The sequence below is a fragment of the Rhinolophus sinicus genome, chromosome 17 (assembly GCF_057876585.1).
Source record: "Rhinolophus sinicus isolate RSI-liver-muscle chromosome 17, RSI-T2T, whole genome shotgun sequence".
Lineage (NCBI taxonomy): Eukaryota > Metazoa > Chordata > Mammalia > Chiroptera > Rhinolophidae > Rhinolophus > Rhinolophus sinicus.
This window is the reverse complement of record NC_142517.1, coordinates 155,502,408-155,528,570: the sequence shown is the minus strand read 5'-3', so window position 1 is coordinate 155,528,570 and position 26,163 is coordinate 155,502,408. Positions and strand designations below refer to the sequence as shown.

Genomic DNA, 26,163 nt, shown 5'->3' with positions numbered 1-26,163 from the left:
TGATGTGCTCAAAGGCTGAAGGAAAGACAGACTCTCTGGGTACTGAATTCATATCCTAGAAAAGACGTTTTCATCTTTGCTTCAAAAGGCTTTATTTGGGGGAGATGTAACCAAGTGATTTGTCATATTTCACTGAACACTACACTTCAAGTTTTGTCATTTTTTAAACTCTTATTTGGATAGAATTTTCAGATGAAGGATTTTTGATATTACCATTTCTTAAAGAAATCATGTATACAGAATTGAAATTCTAGAGTTAGGATTCAGGGAATAGTTTTTTTTAGCAATCAACCGTCCAGCTGTGCTGCACTCAAGGTATTCATAGTATTGACTCATCAAAAAACATAATTTAAATTGGAGCAAGCACCTACTTCACTAATTTGAATGTGAAGATAGCCTCTACTTCAGTGACATGATTAGTCCAGTACTCAAAGATCCTTGCTTTCCAGAGTATAAGGCTGTTTATCGCTGTGCCCTCAATTCACTCTCTCTCAGGAAAGATACATATTGGAGTCTACCTCGTACAAAGTCCCAGAGTCTGGGCCCTGTACAAGAGTTTTAGAGATAAAAGAGGTACTACAAATGAACTAGTCAACTTCCCTTCTCTCCCTCTCTTTTATAGATGTAGACATTGACCACCTAAGGTGTTGAGTGTTCTATATGTCAAAGCATGTGATGGCGAAGAAGTGCAAGTTCCAGTCCCTTCCTTCCGTTTTCTTCCCTCTTTCTTCTTTATCTTTTCATTTAATGTTGTTTCTAAAAAGATGGTATAAGGCATGCTTTTTCATTATGTTACACTGTCTTCTGCAGCACCACTCAGGGTGATCCGACTCCACAGTACTATCTATAACCATCTATTTGTAGGGTGTGCTTGGCAGGGAAGGCCCCTCCAGGCGCTGGGTTCTAGCTGGTAAAGAATCACATGACAGCTGAACTTCAGCCCCACCTGAATCCACCTGTGCTCCAGTGGACTTTATTACTAGCACCGATCTGAAGGCAATGATTGTAGCCTCTCTGCTCCATGCTAGATAAAACTCAATCCTCTGTATTTTGAATCTCAAAGCAGTGCAGGAAACATGTGAAGTAAGCACCACCATCTTGAAGTAATGCAAATTGTACCTCAAGATCCCAGTTCTAAAGTTTCCTCCTGTTGCCAAGTGAAAAAAGGCAATCGACTCAATACGCGGTTGTGAAAACAGAGCACTGTCATTTTGATTACAGTCAGTAAACAGTCTGTGGTTGCCTAGAAAGAAACTGCCTAAAGCTCACGGCACCATCAAGCAGTAGGAAAAACATGGCTGAGGGCAACTCAGAGGACTATTATGGCTGAAGCAAACTGATGTTATGGTAGGAATATGGTTCAAGGATTGATCATTGGTCTGACAATGCTGTTGCTTTCTATTTGCCATGATACCAGTTTATGTCAAAATAGAAAGTTTCCTACAATTCTGTTGTATTCAGATTTAAATGTAGTTTCTGCTCCACAAATATGTGTGCACAAGCGCACACACACACACACACACACACACACACACACACACACACAATGTTTGCTTATGGGCCAAGTAGCTTTTTCACTACAGTATTTCTTGGTCCAAAATCCTAAGACTTAAGGACAAAAACAACATTCTTACAGTAAAATTGAAAAATTATTGATCCAGAGACAGCTACCTTTCCTTTTAGAGCATCTCAGAATAGAGGATTGCCCCCCTTCTTAGTTCATGCATTTGTTTTTGGGTTTGATCACTTGAAGGATGGAAAAGTAGTAGGTAGGGAAAGATACACACTATACCAGCACTCTTCAATAGAAACATAATGACACTAACATAGGTACTTGAAATTTTCTAGATGCTAACACCAAAAAAAGAAAGAAAAAAAATAGCACACAAAAGAAACAAGTGACATTAATGTTATTAATGCTATATTTTATTTAAGCCAATGTGTCCAAAATATTATAATTTCAAAATTTGGACTAGCAACATTTCCAGTGCTCAATGGCTACATGTGGCTAGCGGCTACCACATTAGACAGGGCATCTGCAGAACTTGTTTTACGTAATAGTATTCAACAGATATCTGATGATGTTCTGCTTACTGCATGGCTTATGTTCTACCCAGGAGATACAGAACATGAATAATAATAAACATTATAAATAAGCAAATTATATACTACACCCCATGTTTCCCCCAAAATAAAACCTAACCGGAAAATAAGCCCTAGCATGATTTTTCAGGATGACATCCCCTGAATATAAGCTCTAATGTGTCTTTTGGAGCAAACCTTAATATAAGGCCCGGTTTTATTTTCGGGGAAACACGGTAATAAGGTGATAAGTGCTCTGTAAATAATAGAGTGGGGTAAGAAGCTGGAGGGTAAGTGCAGTAGGTCTCTTTGAGAAGGTAAACTTTTGACAAAGACTTGAAGATGAGGGAGTTAGGCATTCAGCTATCTAGAGGAAGAACATTCGTGAGACAGGGAACAGCATATGTGTGCTTGGCACTTGCAGAGGATGTGTGCAGAAGCCAATCTGGCTGGAGAGGAGTGAGGGAGGCAGAGAGCAGGAAGAGATGAATTCGGCTAGGGAGCTGGAAGATCATATCATGAGGCCTTACAGGCAATTGCAAGGAGTTTGGTCTTTTCTCTGAGTAGCTTCTGGAGGCTTCTGAGCAGAAGAATAACATGATTTGATATTGATTTTCCCCAAATCACTGTGACAGCTGAGTGAAAACAGGCTATAGGGGAGTCAAGTTGGAAGTAGGGAGACAGTTAAAAAGCTATTGCAGGCTTCTGTGAAATACTGCCATAAATCATTTCAAGGTTTCAGGTTCAGAGGAATTATACTGCAGGACATTAAATGAATGAACAAATGATTCACAAGAAGCTATGATTGTAATCTTTGAGAAATCATAAAATGAGAGCAATGTGATTGGCACACGTTTCTAACTTAAAAAACATTTAATTCTGGATTCTGTTACATAGTTATTATCAAAGTGTGATTCGTGGGTCAGCAGAATCATCAGTGGGTGTGTTAGAAATGCAAAATTTGGGCTGGCCCGGTGGCTCAGGCAGTTGGAGCGCCGTGCTCCTAACGCCTAGGTTGCCGGTTCGATTCCCACCCTCTACAGCTAAGATTGTGAACAACAGCTCTCCCTGGAGCTGGGCTGTTGTGAGCTGCTAGGAGCGGCCGACCAGTGACTGGCAACCAATTGCCTCAGCCACAGGGCAGCACAAGGCTCGTAATACCAGCATGGGCCAGGGAGCTGTGTCCTACACAACTAGACTGAGAAACAACAGTTTGAACTAGAGTGGGGGGAAAGGGGAGGTGGAAAAAGGCAGGGGGAAGAAATGAAAAGTTTGGGGCCTCACCCATATCTACAGAATCAGCAACTCTGGGATGGGGCCTGGCAAGCTGTGTTTTAACAAAAAGTCCTCTAGGTGATTCTGATGCTAAATATTAAGGTCCACTGGTATAAACTTAAATGGTGAAACTAGGTGGCCTGAAAGATCCTTTCCCATTTTGGGATACTGAGCTTCCAAGTTTAAATTTTATCATTTATTTTTCATCACAAAATTGAGTATAGTCCTTGAGGAAAATGGTTTATTTATAGGAATCATAGACTCATATAGAGAGATTTGGGAACAAATAAATCTTTTAAATCACATATTTAGAGAAACTTGACGTTTATGTATTATATCCTACCTCTTTATAAAAAGTGATGTAAATGGTATATTATTTTTTTTAATCAATGCACAATAGGAAGTTGAAGAAAAGGAAAATGTAGACGATAAACTTCTTAAAGTCTGTCGATTAATGAAATTACTCTTTTAGAATGTACATTTACTTCTGAGCCCTCCTAGGTTTAACATTTTTAGAGTAAAAGCAGGGATGAATTTCATGTAACTCAAAGAAAGAAACCTCAGATTTTAAGACACTATGACTGCCATGAAGCCTTCTGATGGTCAAATTTGATCCAGAAAAATGTCTGGAACATGCAGAGGAGTGGATGTATGGTTTTCTTCATAGACACAAACTATGTATCACTGCATAGTATCTTGGTGATATAGCCATTTGAAGTTATCTCCTTGATAAGGGCTCAAATCTTACATCCAAATGAGCAGCTGTTAGGCTAGGACTATTTGAGACATTAAAGGTCCACCCAATGTTCCCACCCAGATGGAAGGCTGCCCCTTCCCCATGGGGAATCGCTGCCAGGTAGTTGCTAGCAAAGTCTGGTTGTTCCTCAGTTAGCAGCTTTGGATCTGTTTCAGCCCTTGCACAGAGCTGAGTCCCCAGAGTTTTACTCCTAATGCACGACAGAAATGGTTTTGATCTGGAAAGTTCTGAAGCAGGTACATCATGTTGTCAACATAAAAGAAGATAAAGTCGATTGAAAGGAAAGAAAATAGCATAAATGGCCAAAAATAGTTAAAGGATAAGCTAACGGGATGGAATGATGGTTAAAAACAATGGAGCTGGAGTAAGATAAAAATTAAAAAACAAAAATAAAAGCAAACAAAACAACACACACTGGGGATTAGAACATCTTCAAGGATAACTAAATTGTCAGGATAAATTAAAATAACACAAAAGTGAATATAAACAAACTCACTTTAAAATTCAATTGTTGCTATTAGTATACAGTTAATAACATCAATAGTAAAAATAAAAATGGGTTAAGAAAAATAAAATCAAAGCAATTTTATCTAAGGTTCCTCAGCTAGTGATACGTACCCTTTTCAGGGTAAAGCCTCTGTCATGCTCTTTGAGCTACCACTTCCTCATTTGTGGCAAGAACTTCCCCTTAATTTCCAAAATGCTAAAATTCTATTAAAGTAAAATTTCAAAGGCAGCCCATCCATTTTGGGAGGATCTCCAGTTGCAACATTGTATTAGATAATCAGAAAATAAAGTTTCTCAATCATCATATCTCTTCACCTTCTAAAGGGAATTCATTGAATTTAACTAATTTTAGCGAACAGAAGACTTATTTGATTAAATCTTGTATGGGTTTTTTTTGTGTGTGAAATTAAATTTAAGACATCTGTCAAGCAATGTTACCTCATGTTCCTTGTGTTATATCTTAAACAAAATTTGTTTCCTCAGCTTAGTTCTTGGAGAAAGTTTGTCTTTTTATATACAGTCTTCAAAAATTGTTTTGTTTTTTTCCTAAAATAAAGTCCATGGGATATGGAAAAATCTACTTTTCCTTACTTACTGAGTACAATGAGAGCTAAATTCCACCCTTGACTGTACAAAGCACCCATCTCATAATCCTAGTAACCTCTATTCTTTTCCTTCTATTCATTCCTCTCAAAATGTAATCCATGTACCACCTGTACCAAATTCATTTAGGGAGCTTGTTGAAAATGCAGGTCCCTGGGACTTGCCCTAGACCAACTTTTTTTTCAGAATATACAGAGATTGAACCCAGAAATCTGTGCCTTTAACAAGTAGCCTTATTGTTTCTTATGCTCGCTGAGGTTCAGAACTGCTTGAAAGCGTCTTCAATGTCTCTTAACTCAAGTAGTGTAATTTTATATTATGGTTAATCCATAGCCATGGTCTGCTTTTAAAGATGAGCAAGACGGATCATATTAAGACATAATGCAACTTGAAGTGTGAGGCCTAAATTAGAGCATGAGGACATATGCAGAAATCACAGCTATGCCCCATGGATATTTGAGATTGGGAAAAACTCTTCCCATTTGGAACCCAGACCATGAGGTATACTTTCTCTGATCCATAAATCAGTGATTTTCAAAAGGGTAGGGAGAAGAGAGGGATCGCAAGCAGATCAGAACCATCTGGGAGGCTTTCTCGAACTCCACTCCCTTAACTTCTTAGTCCCTCTTTGATAGTCAACCCACTTTACATCATCCCCTTCCATGAGCCCAGAGAAAAGACCTCAAGTACTTTGGAAATGTATCTAAATTGACATTTTGGTTATTTAACATTATAGTCACTATATGTGTCAGGCTGGAGACCAAGTTATTTAAAACCTAGTTAGTTATGTGCTATGAAGAGAAGCAGCATTTATTAAGCTTGTGGCTGTAAAGAAGAGGGAACTCACATTTATTGTAGGGCTATAAATTTATTTAATTAATGCTTCAAGCTCTGATTCATGTGTCTATTTGATGGGTATTATTAGTATTATCGTCATTTTGTAGAAAATAATAACTACAATATTACTTTACTCTTATTGCTTCTTCTAATATTACTAAAACCTCCAGCTTTTATGGAAAACCTACTTTATACCATCTAGTATACAAATGGGTTTATGTGTGCGTGCATGTGTGTGTGTATGTGTGTATAATCTCATTTATTTCTAAGAACTCTGTTTCGCTAGATTATAATCCTGTTAACAGATGGGAAGCTAAAAATTAAGTACATGTTCACTGTCACACAGCTAACAAATCACAGACCCAGGTTTGTGTTACTACAAAGTGAAAGGTAAGGGAGGAAAGGCAGAGGCCAGATCATAAAGGCATTTGCACACTTTGCTCAAGTGACTAAAAATTACTGAGAGCCAATGACAGATTTTTAATAAGGCTAGGATACATATTTTGGAAAGATCACTCTGATGACAAATTCAGGAAAAGATTGATGGTTTAGGAGTGAGTTCTTATCTGGAGACAAAGATTTTAATACACCATGTACAAAACTAAAAAGTGAGATTTAATGGTGGTCTTTTTTTGCCATAATAAATTATAAAAGGGGATTTATTGGTAAGAATCCATAATCAATTTGGCTTTATGGGCATTGTATAAATTAACTTAAGTAAATATTGTTTTAAACATCAATGGCTGATTTTAAAATTACATATATTGTCGCTAGAAACAATTATTAGTTGAACTGGGCTAAGCCATCACTGATGGTTATACCTGACAGGAAAATGACATCAGATTGTTATATTTAGGTTAATAGTACGCCTTGGTTTAGCATGTTGTTTTATCACCTCTGCTTGTCTAAAACATACTCTTAGAAGTCACTGGATAATATTTATTGGTATTATCTTAGTCATACCATCAAATGGGATTTTAGGTGAACAGGAAAAGGAGCTGAAAAGGAACTAGAATAATGACCCACAACACCAATGTGGACCACACGTTCCACTGGTCTGCCTCTTTGGTCTTTCTGGTATTTGAAGAAAAGAAAAAAAGGGAAGTAAAGAGGGTAGAGAAGGGAAAGAAGTAGGAGGAGAAGAACAGGAAGGTACTCTGGAGCTCCAGCATGTCTTCAGAAAGAATAAATGAATCAAGCTGCCAAAGAAGGAAGGAGAGCCCCACCTCTGCCGCAGGATCCGGGCAGTGGTTCCTGGCCCCATCCTTCCTTGAGCACACCAGGGCACACTGCCGACAGGGTCAAAAACCTGCTTTGCATTAATCCTGCTTTGCATCAGTCCTGCTTTCTCAACCTAGTGCTATAAGTAAACAAAGTGCGAAGACCCAGAGCCACACAGCATCCACTTCAGTCCAAATGTCAAAGATGCTGGACTAACTTCACCTGTGTTCCCTTTCCACACAGATCATGGAGCAAGAAAGCTGACGCCAAGCCGCATCACAGTTCATCAGGGATGAGATATCTGTCGAGGATTTGTGGCAGAGTGGCTTACTGGAATAAAAATACAGAACCTCTTCTAGGGATAGTGTAAGAACAAATGAGATAATTCCCAGAAGTGGCCTGGAGCAGTTCCGGAAAAAGGTGCTGTGATGATCTAAGGTACCTAAACTACTAGTGGGTACAAATTCATGTTTGTGGAAAGTAAACTAAAATCTCTATTAGCTAACAAGGACAGCTGAATCAGGACAAAAAGAAGGCAGGAATGCGATTTCCTCTCTTCTTGTTGGTTTGTTCCTCCAAAGGGGTAAACACTTAGAGACCTGGCAGAGACGACCTCAGTGAGTGGAATGATGCCAAAGGCTATTGATGTAAGAGAGACTAATCCAGCTTTATATTTCTTTTAAGAAGGATAGTCACCCTGCGTATTCAGTAAATAACCCAGGACTGTATTTACTTGAATTTTATTATATTTACTTGTAATTGGATCCATAGATCACCTGTTTGCATGGGGTAAAGGATATCAAATATGTGGTTAGTATTTGGTTGTAAGCTGGCTTCTGGAGTGGCCAAGTTTTTATACCAACCAAGGAGTATTTATTTGTTTGGGGTATCAACTGCTACTAACAAGAAAAGCTGTCTAGAATTGCCTTAGTTAAAAAGAATGTTTATTGAACATAACAAGCAGTGCAGAGGTTGTCTGGGTACGATAACTGAGTGATCCATCAAGAGCCCAGAGGTTTCTCTGTCTCTGTGATCTGCCACCCTCAGTCTATCAGCTTAGCCTCAGAATGTCATCCCTTCTGGTTGTAAGTTGACTGAAGTAGTGCCATGTTATCATATCCTGATGCAATAAGATCCAGGGACAAGATTTCTATCTTCTCCTCAGTCTCTTTCTTAGGAGTGAAGACACCTTTTACAGACACCTACTTGGTGGACTTCCCTCACCATTTGTTGGCCATAATTGGACTACAAACCATACTCTTTAACCAATGATTGGCAAGGGGCTTGGAGGAGGTATCTGGAGTGGGATGGATGCTGGGGATTGAACACACAATTTATTTCAATTTGTAAGCATACAGGAGAAAAATTCAGGAGCTATTATAATAAAACCCATGATACTGATTTGTCTATTAGAATGTTGGCTTAATTGTCGTTATTAGTTAGCAGTTGTTTTTCTGAGTTTATATCTGTCTGATAAGAACAAAGTTACAGGGAACATCATCTTCTAAAAGCTAAGTATTGTTTCCAAGATAAAAATTGCTCTGAAGATAGAGATGAGCTCGTGCTCTCATACTCAGCCATTTTTCTTCAGAGCTATGGCATTGAATCAGGTAGAGAAAGGCAGACATAGATTATCTTACTAAAGAACTAGCAAGCCAATAAATAATATTTATGTGTGGACAATCATGTATTTAGCTAATAAGAAAAGAAAAATGGTACAGAAAGTATACATTTCATTTGTAGTCGGCCCTGGCATAGTGGTATCTTTGCTCTAGTTACTTTCTCGATAGGTTTCTTCATACGGTAGCAATAGTAATGCTGAATTCCTCAACACCATACTGACAGAAAGATGGTACATGGTATAACAGAAGCTAGTGTGGGCTTTTTATTTACCTTTAAATAACTCTGAAGAGCTAAACACACATGTAAACATGTATCTATTGGATGTGGGTTTTATGTTTTTTATTAATTCATTCCTGTTTGTTTGTTTGTTTATCTTCTGCATTACAACAAAGGTGAGGACTATATTACTTCATTTCTTAGGTTGTACCACCCCATTTATAACATGGGGCTGAATACATAGTAACCTTCCCATAAAGTAGCTGATTCACCCTAATTCTGTTTCAGAAAACATGAACTAAAATTTTCATTTTGCAGGTTTGGGGCCCACACTACTTCTCAAACTACCTGGGTTCAAATCCTGGCTCCTTGACTTATTGCTTTTGTAATTTGGACAAGTTATCCAATTTACCTGCACCTAGGTTTTTTAATCTGTAAAATGGGAATCATAATAGCACCGATCTCATAACATTATAAGGGCGATTAAGTAAGTTAGTATGCATAAATTACATGAAAGAATGTCTGAGACACAGTAATTATTCAAGAGTTTTGGCTATTATTATTTAATCCTCAAAGCCACCTGGTTAGATCAGTACACCAACCTGGTATTATTTCAAAACTGTTTTGAAATACGGAAAGTAGTATTTAATTCTACCTTGGAGAGTGTCCAATGGCTATCAAAATGTGCTGAGTGCTCTGTGAATGCCTTCAATAATATGTTATGCACTTGGTCACATATGCTGCCTGAGAATATATGGTAAATACTAGACAATTAATTACTAACAAAAAATGAAAATTCCTTTTGAAAAAATTAATAACTTTCTTCAATAGGAGGGTAGTTAATTGGTCCATCTTGTCTTTTAGATTATGCCCTTCCTATAACAGTCTCTTTTGTTGATACCAAGAAAACACAACCTTTCCTCAGAAGTGGACCCAGTCTTTCCCTGACAACTCTCTCTCTCTCATCATCAAGAACTTGAAAGTACTTTGTGAATTTTTCTTTTCTGATCTGTCAAGTTGTATGACACAGAGCAACATTTCATCCTTGCAGATGGCAAATTTACAGCTTCTGGCATAATTTTGTTGTGGGAATAGCTCAGAACACTAATCAATTTTGTCTGTACCATAATCAAGAGAGAAAAAGAGAGAGAGAATAAGAGACTATTGATACTAACAGGTTATAGACCAATGCAATTCGCCAAACTGTCTGCTATTCTGGAAAATTCGTCAAGATAAGAATTCATGGCCTATACGACTAATGGAAAAAAATGAACACAACTTGTGTCTTTGCCTCAGTAATGCCACCGCATATCTCAAATGTTTACCATTCCATTTTTCTCAGATTCTGATTCATTGACAAATATGACTTCATATAGTTTAAAAGCTTATGTTTGCATCATACTATACAGATATGGGGGCCTGGAAAGATGAATTGAATTATACAAATCTATTTTACTGTTGTTGTTTATGGACAGCCTAAATCTTTAAAATCCAAGTGCACAATAGTAAGATTCAAGATAAAAATGTCAAGTGTAATAAGAAAAGTCAGTCAAGAATAGAATGTGTGGAAAATGCTTTGCCTCAGAGCAACAATTTGTGTTTGTTAGTAGACATTTCAGTGAAGATTACTTAGCTTCTCTGTGCCTGTTCCTCATTTACTTTAAAGGCAGGGAGTTGGACTAACTGTCATATCCAACGTATGCTTTTAATTAGTGTTTGGGAAATTCCTCTTTTGGAATCCATATAACTATTCTGACTTCATTGTCTGTGTTCCCTCTCCTTAAACATTGGTTGTCACAGGAGTCCTGCCTCTTCATCTTTCCAATTTTTCCTAGACAATGTAATGCATATTCTTAACTTCAGTTTCAATGATTGCCTTCTTAATCAATACTTTTCTAGCTCAGACAGCTTTCGTGAGTCTTGGACCCATATTTTATAATTACACACCCAGTTGTATCATAGGCATCTCAAATAAAATAAATCCCAAGCAGAATTTATTATTGTATCCTACAAACCTTCACTTCTGTGTTGGATTAATGACAACTTGTGGCTTAAATCAGAAATCTGGGAATGAGCTTAACCCCATACCTCTTCCTTCTTCCCCCCTCATATCAAGTCATCACAAAATCGCATTGATTTTCTGTCCCCTAGTTGCCTTGAATACAGTCCTCTGGCCATGGTTTGTTTTCTCCCTGATTTATTGATGGCCTACTATCTTATTGATGGCACTGTGCTTACCCTCTAGGTGCATTTTCTCACTTAAATGTCACATTAACTCTTTGAAGTATGAGCTATCAGTATCTCCTGATAGTGCAGGTAATGTGCAAATAGGAAACCCGAAGATTGTAAAGGATAAAAAACCATATCCAAGGTCACGTAGCATAGCTAAGGCTTGAATACAGTCCTGATTGCCAAGTCTATGCCCTTAAATAGTAGAGCTTGGGTCAAAATCTCTTGCCCTTTTTCTTAGACTACTGGTATCCATCTGTTTCATTCTGGAGCAGCTGTTCTCAAAGGGTGGTTTGCAGACAACTGGGGGTTCCTGAATCCCTTTCAGGGGGACTGTGAGGTCTAGATTCTTTCTTAACAATGCCAAGATGTCATTGCTTCTTTTCCCTGTTTTGGCATTTGCATGGATACTGCAAAAGTCATGGGTGCAAAACTGCTAATGGCTTAGCAAGAATCAAAGCAATGGCATCAAATTGTAGTAGTCCTTGTTTTCTTCACCACACACTTAATGTGAGAAAAAAATGCCAGCTCACTTAAGAAAATCTTTAATGAAGCAGTAAATATTGTAATTTTATTAACTCTTGAGCCTAAAGAACACATATTTTTAATATTCTATATGATGAAATGGGAAGAATACATAAAATATTTCTGCTGCATACCATGGTTGTTTCACGAAAAAGCACTTGTGTGATTTTGTGAGTCAGGAGCTAAATAAGTCCCTCCTTTTTTTTCATGAAACACCATTGAAAAAGAAACTGACAAAATGGTTATTCAGATTCAGGTATTTAGCAGATATTTTCTCAAAAATGAACAAAGGAAAAGCCTGTCACCTCAGGAAAAGCAAATAATGGCATTTGTTGACAGTGTTAAAACGAGCTTTCAAGTGGAAACTGGAATTTTGGAAAACTTTCACCTGTCATGGGGAGCTGACAACCTCCCCAGCACATTATGACTTTTCTCATCAGATCAATGATGATGTTAACAAATGTGATTTTTGAGTGTTATATAATAAATATATCAAAATTTGGGAAAACTGCATAATAATGTGCTGATATTTTCCAAATGATTCATGCATAAGGGTACAGAATCCATGCAAAGGGCAAGATCAATCAAAAGTTAATTGATACAGTTTCATATTCCACATTGAAACTAATTTAAGAAACTACCTTTTGTAGTTTTGGTGGGTATAAAAGAATATTCACAATTGCCTGTAAAGGCAATTAAATTAAAATATTCCTTTTCCAGATATATGTGTGTATGTGTGTGTATATATATATATATATATATATATATATATATATATATATATATATATATGAGGATTTTCTTCGTATACTACAATCAAAACATGTCACAACAGATTGAACTCAGAAGCACAATGAGAATCTAGCTATAGTCTATTGAGTCAGACAGTAAAGAGATTTACCCAAATATAAAACAAATTCATTCTTCTCACTCAATTCTTCTTGTTTGGTTAATATAGTTACATTTACTAAACATCTGTTTTATACATAAATATACCAGGGTTTATTATTGTTATTTAATAAAAGTTTTTAAGTTTTCTATTTTAATTTAAACAATGGTAAGTATGGTTAGATAAGTCCACCCATGAACAAAAGCTCTATGAGGACATTATCATTAATAATTTTAAAATTATAAAGGGATCCTCAAACCAAAACTCCTTAAAACCATTGCTCTAGGATCACTCCCCACCTGTCTACACTTCATACTGCCAGCATCTTTCTAGTCTTCAATTTAATCATATCACTCCACATCCATGGCTTACCTTAGTGGGATGTACAAACCTTTGGTAATCTATATTTATCCTGCCTAACTTTCCAGTCCTTTCCAAGTTTACCACTTCTTTTTGGGCTGGTTGGTCTTCACACATAATAAACTCCTTATAGTTCCTCAAAACTCCCTATGCTCTTTCATATTTCTGGGTCCATGCACATGCTGTCCCTCTATGGTTCTACTAATCCACCCCAACTACCACCACCACAGCTAGCTAGTTGGTCAAATCCCAACCAGTGTAAGAAACCTACCCCAATATCACTTCTTCCAGGAAACTTCTCTGTAACATACCCCTTCCTCCCTTCTGGGCAGAATAAATTGCTCCCTTTTATGCAGTGCAGAGAAAAGCCAGCTGCGTATTACCATTATTGTATAAACATTTGTCTCTCAGGTCCTTATGGCAGGGACCGCAGGTGCCTACCTCAAGCACAGCTTAGATGCATAGTAGTCGCTCAATAAACATTGTCTGAATTAATAATCCCAATTCCCTTCCAGTTTGAAACTCTGTAAGACGATATTTTGAATCACAATCTTTTTTATTGATTAGCAGAGGGATGCTTTCGCTTTACTCACACACATGCACACATACACACAGACACTTTGGTTTTTAACCAAAGAGATCATCTCAGACCTTTTTTCTTTTTTTGTCATTGCAAGGACAGTTCTGGAGAAAATTTGGTATATTAAATTTGATGTATTTTAATAAATTATAATGCACATATATTCATTAATAATATATATTCTACACCAACGCATCGGTAGGAATTAATTTTTAAAAGTCTGCTTTAATAGGGATATAAAATTATGTAAGAGTTCTGTATAACAGGCTCACAAAGAACAAGAAAGAAAAGGAAAAATACTAAAATAGAACTTGCAAAGAACTATGAGATGTTTCTAAACAGTAAAGCAGCAGGTGAAGGCATGAGAAACTCTGCTCATTGCAATCTTTAATGTCTCAGCCTGTCCAAATAGTTGCCCCTGCAAAGGAAGGTGAGAAGCTGAGAGTCTGGAACTGGGCTGTCTTCTCAGGATTTAAGAGACAATAGTCGGGGAATCTCAAAGAGATTTCTTTATTTCCTTCTGTCCAAGACTCAAATTCTTTGTTCTAGCCTTGATTAGTGAACATGAAGGTAAAGGATTATTTATTTTTAAATAAATTTTCACGGTTTTATGACAGTCCTTGCTCCATATCATCTCAGAGAAATCAGAATCATCTGTAAAGATTATCGAAAGAAGTCCCCATTAGGTATTTTTAACCTAATTTTATTTTAAAATTTGGTAATCAGGAGACTCCAATTAAATGAGTAAAATTAGCTTTTTCTTTATGGCAAAGAGTTGCCATATTTATGATAAGGCACTTTGATAGCACTGAGGTTGAGAAAGGTGAAATGACATGGGCAAACTATTATTGGCAGACTCAATACTAACCCAGTCTCTGATTCCAATTGCTACCTGTTTTTTTCATTCCATTGTCAATAAAGAAACCCAAATCTGCTCAACTAAATGCTCAAATATAAAAGTACTCTTATTCTCACCTAAGAAAGCAACCATATTTCACAGACATTTCTTAAGACATGTTTGTCCTGCTGTTTCATCTTCATTTAGCACTTGGGAAGAACCTTATCCATTCAATTCATGACAGGTGATGAGAGACAGATTTATTACACATCTCTGGATGTTTAAGGCTTGCAGTTAAGGGCAAACTCCTTCCACACTCAAAAGTAGAAAAGCTGTGATTATTCCACAACGCCTAGAGCTGGGTTGTCTATGTGGCCATCGAAAAGGACATAAAACATTTGAAAACATTAATTCTACTTTGTGCCATCAGCCATAACTTTATAAGGCACAAAATAAATTATTGATTGACTTTTGAGTAAAATAAAATAACTGTTCTCAAACGTTATGATTTACATTCACATACCGCTTAATGGAGTAAAAAACAAAACAAAACCAAAAATCCAAAAACAACAACAACAAAAAAAACTCTGTCCCACCTCAGATCAGAAGTTCTTTTCCAGAACTAGTAGGGAAAATGGTATAATTTTTTGACAAGTCTGATATTTTATAACTTATTTAGAATATACCTTCATTATAGCAGGGATATAATGACAATGTCATATTATAAATACAAATTCACTAAAAAGACAGCTATGAAAATCCTTTTTGTCATTACAACCAGTAACTCAGACATAAACTCAGAAAACATATAGTAACCTATATGATTTTTCTTATGTTACTATGAGATATAGAACTTCTTGTTGTCTGTAACCTCAGTACATCAATGCAACAAACTGCTCAAATCAGAAAGCCATTTAGGGATAAACTACTATGGAGACTAGAATAAGTGCAGGGGCGGAGGCAGGTGGGTGGCTGGGGATAGGGAAAATGTCACAGATGACTTTGAAGGTACTTTGATGCTGCGGTTTTATTTTAGATCGTTCTGCAAGATAACTGATGTACTCATATGTTGTTGTTATTGTTTCTATTTTCTATCTTGATTTTTAAAATGTGATTTTTGACACAATGCAAAATAACTGTTAACTTATGTTTCAAAATTTATGTAGCTGATTTCCCGTAGTTTTGACAGTTCTGTCACACCTCTAGCAGAAAGAATTTTTCTCCTTTCCCTGGGAAACTGAGCAGGGCCACTCCACATGCCTGCCTTCCCTCCTTTCCTCTCTCAGCCAGCTGGTAGGCACCTGTGAACGTGCCTGCACTCTCCACTTCCTTCCGAGCCCCTTCCTGAAGGTCAATGGTCGGCTGTGGTTCCAGCATATCAAGACCTTATTTAAAGGAGAGTGGCTTGAATTATGAGGATACTTGAAACCACAACAGAAGAAATGGCTGGAGGAATTGAAGATAATTAGATTATGATAGTTGACACTAATATAGTGTTTACTAATGCCAGAAAGTATTCTAGACACTTAATGTAAATTAACTCACTTATTCCTTGCAATGACCTGGGTGGTCAGTTTTAATATTATCCCATTTTATAGATGAAGACTGAAGCACTGAGTGGCTACATTTTGCAAAGACACATAGCTCATAAGTGGCAGAGCCAGCGTTTAGAACAGAGGGAGTCTAGCTCCATAACGCAGTCCATGCTTTTAACCACTACACCAAATGAAAGATTCAGGAAGAATATGAAAATTGTCTTGAAATAGTTGAAGAACAGCAGACTAGAGTAGGAAGTACATATATTCTGCATTGCCTCAGAAAATGCCTCAAAAGGATCCAAAATGAAAAGCTAAAAGAAAACTCTGTTTCCTGGGTTAAGCAAAACTTCTTTCCTATCCTGACATTTGATGAGTCAGGGATGTACAGTGGTACCTCGGTTTTCTAATGCAATCCGTTCTGGAAGTCCATTCAAGTTCTGAAACGTTCGAAAACTTAGGTACTACTGTACCAGTATTTCTTTATTTGGAGAGTTTGTAAGATGTGATAAAAGGAGGGGAGAGAGAAATAATGGGTCCTGAAGTATTTTATTGACAAGCATTACTGGCATTACTCTTTTACCAAAAGTATACTGTAGTATATTTTGGCTCAAAGGTCTCAGAACAGACTTGTGATAGACTTATGCATTTGGCTTATTGAAAATTAGATTGAATGATGATGTTTCCAAGTTAAAATTTGTAATGCAGCACTAAAAGCACTACTTTATGTTTATACTTTCAAAAACTTACTAGAAGAAACATTAAATAACATCTTGGTTGATTTTCTTAATCTCTCTTATTCACTTTCTTTCCTATCTCTCATGCATTTTTTTTTTTTTGTAGGCAATTCTTATGCAAAAAGCTAAACGTAATTAAATGTGCAGGATGAAAAGATGGCACAGGCACTGCTGGTACCCCCGGGACCTGAAAGCTTCCGCCTTTTTACTAGAGAATCTCTTGCTGCTATCGAAAAACATGCTGCAGAAGAGAAAGCCAAGAAGCCCAAGAGAGAACAAGACAATGATGATGAGAACAAACCAAAGCCAAATGGTGACCTGGAAGCTGGGAAAACCCTTCCATTTATTTATGGAGACATCCCTCCAGAGATGGTGTCAGAGCCCTTGGAGGACCTGGACACGTACTACATCAGTAAGAAAGTGAGTGTGGGTTTTACACTTCCGAAAGTTGAGTTATACTTCCAAAGTTAAGTATTTAAATATTGTAATATACTTTTCTCAGGCTCATATATATACTGCATCATCATTTAAAGATTTTATACCATAATAAGTAGAAACACTTATAAGAAATAAAGTCAAGATTTGGCTACAGTGAAAAGATATGGAGAGATGAACCATTCCTACAATTTCACAGTAACTGAGATAGCCAAAATTAAAACTGATGTCAAAAAAGTAAAATGTCTGTTATCGCCGACATATTGAAGCACATGGTAGACAACAGAATCATAGCCGGCAAAAGAAGACTTATAGGCAGATATACTTCTTATTTTTCAATTCTTACGTGGCTTGAGTTTCTTCACAATACATTTGTATTCTAGATAGTAATAATATTTTACTAAGAATGCTCCTAGAGGAAAATAATACAATGAGAAGCACATTCACCCAGAGATGTATATCTATCATCTATCTATCTATCTATATTTTTTTATATATTTTTTTGTCCACTAATCCGGAATATGATTTGGAGCTTCTCTAAGCTTACTTAATTTGTGACAGGCTAGATTCTGGAACACCTACATATTGTTAAAACATCACAAAATGATAAACAGTTATCACTTTGCCTTCCTAGTGCTAGAATAACCATGATTTTGTCAGAATTAGCTTTTTTTAAAGTTAAACAAGCTGTGTAGTATTTTACAGGATATATATTTTTGAATGAATTATAGATTCCATGCTTTCTAATTGAGTATTTTGGCATCTTGTAACCACAACTTATATTTCAGATTCACAAGATAAAAACAGGTCTATGTAGAAATAAAGATAAATCATTATCACCATGAGTTGATGGGTTACAGATTAAAAAAGACATTGAACACCTTTATTAGTCAAAGCCAGCCATTTTATAAGAAATGGCTAATGAAATTGCATTCTTTAAGCAGTATACAATTTAAATTTATATGATAAGTGATGGCTAACGAAACTGACAACCATTCAGACATGGAGCTTATCCCTATTGCTCTAAAGGAGTGCTTCCCAAACTTGCATGTAGGTACATACTTACCACCTGAGGATATTGTTAAAATACAGATTCTGATTTCATAGATGTGGGGTACGACCAGAGATCCTGCATTTCTAAAACGGCCCCGAGAGACTCATGCTGCTAGTACATGGGCCACACTTTGAGTAGCAAGCTTTAAAATGTTTTAGTTAAAAGCATAAAATACAATTAAATACACAGGTCATTTCTTTTTCCCTTTAAAGTAGTTTCATGAAAGGTGGCATTTAGTATATATTTCTAAAAGTAATTTATTCCAGCACTTTACCATAGAATTGATAAAGAAAATTTTGATGTATAGTTACTGTATTGTTACACACAATGATGACAGTGAAACATCCCTCAAGGAACTAGAAGACAATTCTCCTCTGAAAACTATTGACTTAAACTATGTATTAACACAGATAAGCTGCACGAGACAGGGTATTACTTACTCTGAGATGACTAAGCATGTTTGCTAATTAAAGAAAGGAAGTGTTTTTAAGGGAATTAGTAAGATTGGGGTTGGGGGGAGAGAATAATAAAGAGATAAACATTAGCATTTTCCAAGGGAGACCGATCTTTAGTAGCAGCCCTGAAGGCATTTTTCTCCAAAATTGAAGGACGTTTCATTGTAGAGGGGCTACATTAGGCTACCTAACAGACGTGTCGGAAAACATTCTGAATTTTTTCATTAAGTTGGCTTGTTTAGACTCCAACCTCAGCAAAGACCCTTCTTACTATAATTTGTCTTCCCATAGATCTGCCTAAAAGATAAGATTGTGCTAGTTATGCTATTGCAAGTTTTTTCAGTCCATGTGACAGTAACATGTCTCATTGTAAATAAATAGATTGATATTCTGATTTTATATTCCAGGCTTTCAAGCTTGGTTGATGTGAGTCTGCCACTAGGAAACAGAATCGTTCTGTGCATGCTAACAAAGCCAGTTTTTATTGCCTCCCTGTCTGAGACCGAGGCGTGGACCTCGATTTATTCATGGTGGCTGTAACTCTCCCTGAGAGACATCTAGAATGTTTACTCATTAATACTGCCTACACTGCTTTCCTTTAGGAAATGTCTATAAAGATGAATATTGAGGTGATATTGAAGAACAAGATAGTTTGTTATTCTTAGGATAGTAGGAGCTAGTGTAAGAAACTAATAGAGAAGTTCTGGAATTTAAAAGTATGGTATGAAGCTTATTATATTATATTATAATGTAGATGAAAGACATTTTAAAACGGGAAAGTACTATATAACTATTTGCTGCCATTAAAGATACATTTCCATATCTAATGTAATCAGATGAGCAATATCACAATGTATTTTAATGGTATTTCAGTTGACCACCTAGTAAGAATAGTGACAGTCATAACAAAAATAACATTTGCTGTGAACATATTTTGTCAGGCAGTGTCGGGTAGAACTCAAACATAGCTCATTTAATATTCAGAGAACCAATGAGCGAGGTACTATGTTAGCCTCATTTTACAGATGGGGAAGTGAAGCCCCAGAGAGGTTAAGTAACTTTCCCAAAATCACACTTCAGAAATAGTGGACTCAGGATTTGAAGCCAGGCAGTCGGTCTCCAGACGCAGAGCTCTTAAGTACTGAGCAAAACTATACATGGAGTTTATCAATATAATGAAATAAAATGTTTAAAAAAATTGTTTGTATAATTCTTTTGAATTCTCATTTATGTGGTCCTACTCAGAGATGTAAAGCTCTTCTTGCCTCAAGTAGTAAAATTTTTAGTAAACCTATATAAGATGTGCATTTACCTGGGAAATAGAAGCAAGCAGCATTTCAGAGTGGAGAATAACCAGTTTAACATACTTCCAGCTGTAATATTCATCACCTTAGTAACAATATGTAGTATTATTTTTTTAAGTCATATCATTACTTATTGTTACTTGAAGACCAGATTTTGTTATTGACAATAATTTTCCCTCCTCCAGTTACTTGTCATTCTCTCAAGTATTTCACTTTAGGTACATCTCTCAATAACAGCAGAACCCCAAATTTCAAACGCCTTTCTCATAATTCTTTCATTATACAGGACGTTAGTATTTTATTCTTCATTTCTCAGAACTCAGGGTTTTCTTTGTGTCAGGTTTTGCCCCCCAGAAATAAACTGGCATCTTGTTCTTGGGAATTGCTAATTCAATGAAGCTGTAAATTCAATGAAGATGGCCTCGGCATGCAATTTTTAATCCCATTAGTACCCCACAGGCTAATCTTGCAGGAGGAGCAGAAGATTCTATGTTGAAAGGGACAGTTCATTTCTGTTCTTTCTGTTATTGGAGCTTTTTTTAAAATAAAATCTTCCAATGCTACAAGTGGCAATTGCCTTTTCAGGGAAATTGTTTAAAAAAAACCACATACATAAGTATACCATAAATGATAGTGAACTTCACATGTTACTGCTATAATTGAATGCATAAATGGATCTAGATTGTTTGATTATATTAAATAAGCTAACCCTGTGAATTCAAGAAAATTCTTTAATGTGTTTATGCTTCAAGGATAATCTTCCCTCGTGCATTATCTCAGTGCTACTAAAGAACAGTTTAGTTGCCCTCTTCATAGAATTGTTCAAATTTATAGGGTGTAGTTCATAGAAAATGGTTGGTGAGGTATTGGTTAGCTCCATGGCCTTGCATACAAAAGAGCGATGTACAGAGAAACAGTTTTCTCTGACTTTTATACTCATAACATAAATATTCCTGACTACCTATTTGAACAGAACATGTTGTCAGTAAATATGACTGAATGGGATATAGCCCTTAGTTAAAAGGTAAACACATATTATTAAGTAAATGGTTATATAGATGTCATAAAGGTAAAGGGCATTTTAAATGTAAACACACATTAAATGCTTAAAACAAGCATTTATTTGCAAATCACACCATTAAATATTGTGAAAAAAATGGAGAAAACGGAGATTGCAGACTCTTTATGCTCAGTGGTTTATAACAATTTCTAACCTAGTCTCCAATGGAATGCACCCTACATGTAGCTTGCTACTTGACTATAATTACAAACAACATGCCAATGTGTGCAAGTTAACATACCAAGGCTTAACTGGTAAAAGAATTAGGGAGTGATCAGAATGCAGTGTGATTTATCTGGAAAGACGTGATGGAGGAGGTGATTTTGACAGCTGAGGATACTCCCAGAGAGTAGGGATTTTCAACGCTAGCTGAATATTAGAATGACCTGGGGAAATTTTTAAACATAACTATGTCTTTGCCCAACCCGCAGAATATTATCAATTTTAAAATCACCCCAGGAGAGTCTAAGAACCTTTGATGTAATAGTGACCTATTGTCAGGTCTGTTATGGACTTGAAATGGGAGGGCATTCGCCTAGATGACCTCTCCAGCTCCTCCTTCTTCTGGGATCCTATGACACTCATTTTCAGTCAGATGGAGAAGTTGACAGGTTGCGAGTGGGATTGACAAGTGGGTTGAATTGGATGGAGCAGATGGGAAAAAATAAACAATGATCCTAGAGAGACGTGGTAGGTAATCACTGGGCAGCATACTTTAAACACTACGTTGATGATTACAGGTTTCAGGTCATAAGATTTTAGCCATGAATGCCCTTCGAAATGATGTATTTCAGATTTATTTTCAATGCAGCAGTCCCTTCTCAGTATTACGAGCTGATCTATAGAATCAGCATAACCAGGTTATTCAGTCTGTTGGAACATTTTAAATTAGGAAAACTACCATAGGGAAAATAGAGAGCCTTCATAAACATTGGAGTTAAAAGACTTGATCTATTTAAAATGTTTATACAATATTATTTTAATACCAACATGTACAGAATAAACTGAAAAATTACCAAAGCTGGAGACAGATGGTAAGCTTTAAATAGGATTGGAGTCTGTAAAGTTACCTTACAACTTGGTAAAAATTTTGTGTATGATACTAATTTATATCAGGAAGTTGGAACCTTCGACAGATTAGATAATAGTATGTCATATTTTTATTTGTAGATATGTTAATTCAGGGGACTAACATCTAACATGTTTATAGTATGACATACCAACTGGTTTAAACAAACAAGTTTGAACAAAGAAAATCAGGTTAAAAGTTCTTCATGTGTATAAGCTCTTCAAATAAACCACGTGTCTAAACTACTAATTTTTTTTCTCATTTTCTTTTTCAGACTTTCATAGTATTGAATAAAGGGAAGGCAATTTTCCGATTCAGTGCCACCTCTGCCTTGTATATTTTAACTCCACTAAACCCTGTTAGAAAAATTGCTATTAAGATTTTGGTACATTCATATCCTTTTCATGTAAATTGTCTAAATGTTGCTTGTTGTGGTTGGTTTTATATAAAATATCATTCTTCTACACTGTATATAAAATTTCTTTGATATTAATGGTAACATTGTTTACTCTGTTGCTCTCATTGATTTTTCTGCTATTTACAACAAAATTATTAGAGAATGACTATTCTATTTATATTATATTATACTATATTATGTTATATTATACCATATTATATTATATTATATTATATTATATTATATTATATTATATTATGACTATTGTATTATAGTCATACTAGATAGTAAAAGCAAAAATGCAACTATGATAGTGAGTATGTAAATGAAACACATTGTATAGTAGGAACAGCAGCAAAGCTTCACACTTTTTATTAACCTCGGTTAGACCATATATAACCATTCCTAGAGAAATATAGTCTATTGTGGTTACTATTATTATCTACATTACTAAATGTTCAAACTTTTTTGCCTTAATTGGTTCTGTATTTTCAGCACCTGTATCCATCTTTCCTTCCTTCCTTTCCTTTTTTTCTTTCTGCTTTCAGTAAATATTTATTAAACTATGTATTTATGTTTCTAATTGATAATATATATATATTTAAAAATCATTGAACGTAAAACTAGTTATAATGATAGTCAAAAAGTATATGGAAAAGGAAAGGATAGGTGTGAATTTCAAGAAAATTTTCAAATAAATAATGATAGAATAGAAAGGTGAGTTCCTGAGGCAGCGTTCAAGAATGGGCATTTTATATAGGCAAATTCAAAATAGGCTTATATAAAAACAAAAAGAGAAACAAAATACTGGTTACTCTAGAGACAGGGCAAATAGAATGATAATCTTTTGAGGTACATTTGAATTCTCTCATTCTATGGTTTGATATTGGAAAGTATTCATATTTTAAAATAAAAGATTTACCTCAAAATAATCTTAAGCTTTCTTAGAGTGAAGTCTGGGTTGAGATTCTAAGAAAAAATTATTTCACTAATTCTCAGAAAGATTTCAAAATTGTGTTTATCTGTTTAGTCACTATAAGACTACCAGAGTACCTCATTACAGTGGAATACGTAATCAATGTAATCCTTGAATATACCAGGCTATCCATTCTCAGGCTTTTTATTTTGTGCTCATTAACATTTTATCAGTCAGTGGATATTTTAAAATATATCTGAAATACAACTTTTGCATTTGAGTTAAACCATAAACTTACTAAAGAATGGTCATTTCCTCTTGCAGTGCAATTTCATGCAACTGATTGGAATGCAAAATCCCATTTGCTTCAGATAGAGATCTGTTTCTATTAAATTCAGTTTGTGAAGAAACAATGTAAAATGAAAAAAAGAGTGGACCAAGAATATATGACAGGCTTTGAAGTTTCTTATTATTTTTGCCATTGTTTTAAAACACATTTGATTAATTTCACAGGTAATTTGTGTTGGCGATTTTTGTATGTGTGTGTTGGATCATCTGTAAATGGCCATGATAATGTACTAGCATTTATTCCTTAACTAATCTACTTTATTCAGCATGCTTATCATGTGCACTATTTTGACCAACTGTGTATTTATGACCTTGAGTAACCCTCCAGACTGGACAAAGAATGTAGAGTAAGTAGAAATGACTTCTTGTAATGAGAAATGCACATTCAAATTCTCTAGCAATATCCTTATGGTTATGGTCTGAGTTATGGTTTCCACTTTTTGAAGTCAGGCTATATACTTCTAAGAAAAAGTTATTTTCATAATATGAAAGAAGATAAAGGAAGTTCTTGGGGTGGAAGGGGAGGGTTTCTTCTATGAGGTAAGTATTTTTTCCCAACAGATTCAAGATAGCTATCTATTTAAGAAAGGCTATAAATAGTATACACTAGCTGGTAAACTAAACCAAGCATTTAACATAAAAGTTAATACTCAATCATAGCTATGTATTTTAGGTAAAAAACAATGACTATTAGAGTAATTTGATAAATAAAATTACTTTATTCTAGTATATTACTATTATAGTTATATTCTGATAAAATAGGTTTAGGTGTTTAGTTCTATATTATTATAGTAGGCATTTTGGTTATATTTTATATTGTTATATTTAGGAAAAATACATTTAGGTACTTAAGTTACTTAGATGTTTAGTTATATTCGGATGTATAGTTTATTCAGACAGAGCATGTGTGCTAAAACACCATAAATATGTTCCATAAAATAAATAAAACATCTCTGAAAAATCATGCTCAAAAAATAAGAAGGCTTAGGAATAGAGACAGTGGAAATTCTACAATGGCTCTGTGCGATGTCAGAGGGATAGTGGATGAGGGGAGGGGGGTTCACACAGTGTGAGGGATATAAATGATAAACGTCTAAGTATTGCTTTGTCTTGTGCACCTGAAACTAATAAAAAAATAAATAAAAAACCAAAACAAACAAAAAGAATAACACTCCTGTTTATAGGATAGTTTTGTCCCCAGTGAATATTGAAATTGTATATACAAATAAGTAAAATAGAAGTTCTAGGCTCAGATAATAAAATGCAAACTTCATAATTTTTAAAAATTGAAATAATTGACATAAAAAAATAAGAAGGCTTAAGGGAAAAGCATGATAAAGGGAAGATCACTCAAAACTTATGAAACTTTGTAATTAGAACACTAATTAAAACAATAACAGTCCCAATAAAAAGATACTGGTCCAGATAAATCTCTCTAGACATTGTACCTAAAATCCTAGCTAGCAACTCCTTTGCAGTCTCAGACCCTGGGCCTCATCCTTTTTCTCTTGAGATTGAGACCCTGGGGACATTTGTATGATGTCATCAAACTAAGACATTTGATTCAATATTTTAATACAGAGGTACAGTAGTTCTTGGACATATTATACTAGCCCCTGTTTATGCTAAAGAAGGTACTTCTGCCAATTTTCTGCTTTAGACTTAAGGTCTGCTTTTATTGCTAAGAATAATCTAGTTAAGAGTGGGAAAAAGATGCCCCTGATTGTTTCAAAACATATAACCATATATACCAGGGAAAACTGTATATTAACTAACACAATTTCTGCATTATAACATTATTGCCTAATTTATCAGTCACATATAAGGTTATTCACGATAAAGAAACATGGTTTTGTTTTTTGTGGGTTTTTTTTTTCATAAAACAGAAGTTGTTTAGGTTATACAGGCTACTTATGTATAGCACAATACAATAATTAGGTATTTGGTAATACTGCCACTTTTAGTTCTAAGTATTTTTATGGATTTCTATAAACATTTATTGTACCATCCTAAACTATCATTTGCCAGTGATTTAACACATTGAAGATGTTTTAATAGTAGCTTGGAAATGTTCCCTAGAAATTATTTTAGTAAAGAATCCAGTTCTTATATTGAAGCAAGCCATTTAACAAAATTCCATTACCATTTATGATTTAGAGGTTAACAAATGGACATACCTCTATAAAACTAGTCTGTATGTACTTTTCCCAACATAAATTATTGAAATATTTAAACATGTATACATTTCACTTATTTGTAATCATTTTTTTAAAAAAATAGTTAAAGGAAACACCTGAACATTATTACTTGA

The 26,163-nt window shown here is 35.4% G+C and overlaps 1 protein-coding gene across 7 annotated transcripts in view; it reads left to right on the top strand.

Moving 5' to 3' along the window:
* The window catches only part of SCN3A (sodium voltage-gated channel alpha subunit 3), a 105,895-nt gene that overhangs the window by 9,821 nt on the left and 69,911 nt on the right, over nt 1-26,163 (top strand). For 6 of the 7 annotated variants that reach the window (XM_019727328.3, XM_088794532.1, XM_019727326.3 and 3 more), the window contains exons 2-5: nt 7,526-7,720; nt 16,921-17,234; nt 22,466-22,584; nt 24,110-24,199. In XM_019727328.3, the coding sequence (XP_019582887.3) occupies nt 16,971-17,234; nt 22,466-22,584; nt 24,110-24,199 (473 nt within the window). In that variant the 5' untranslated portion in view covers nt 7,526-7,720; nt 16,921-16,970. The remainder of the gene's footprint in view (nt 1-7,525; nt 7,721-16,920; nt 17,235-22,465; nt 22,585-24,109; nt 24,200-26,163) is intronic. The other variant, XM_088794531.1, reaches the window with a different exon arrangement.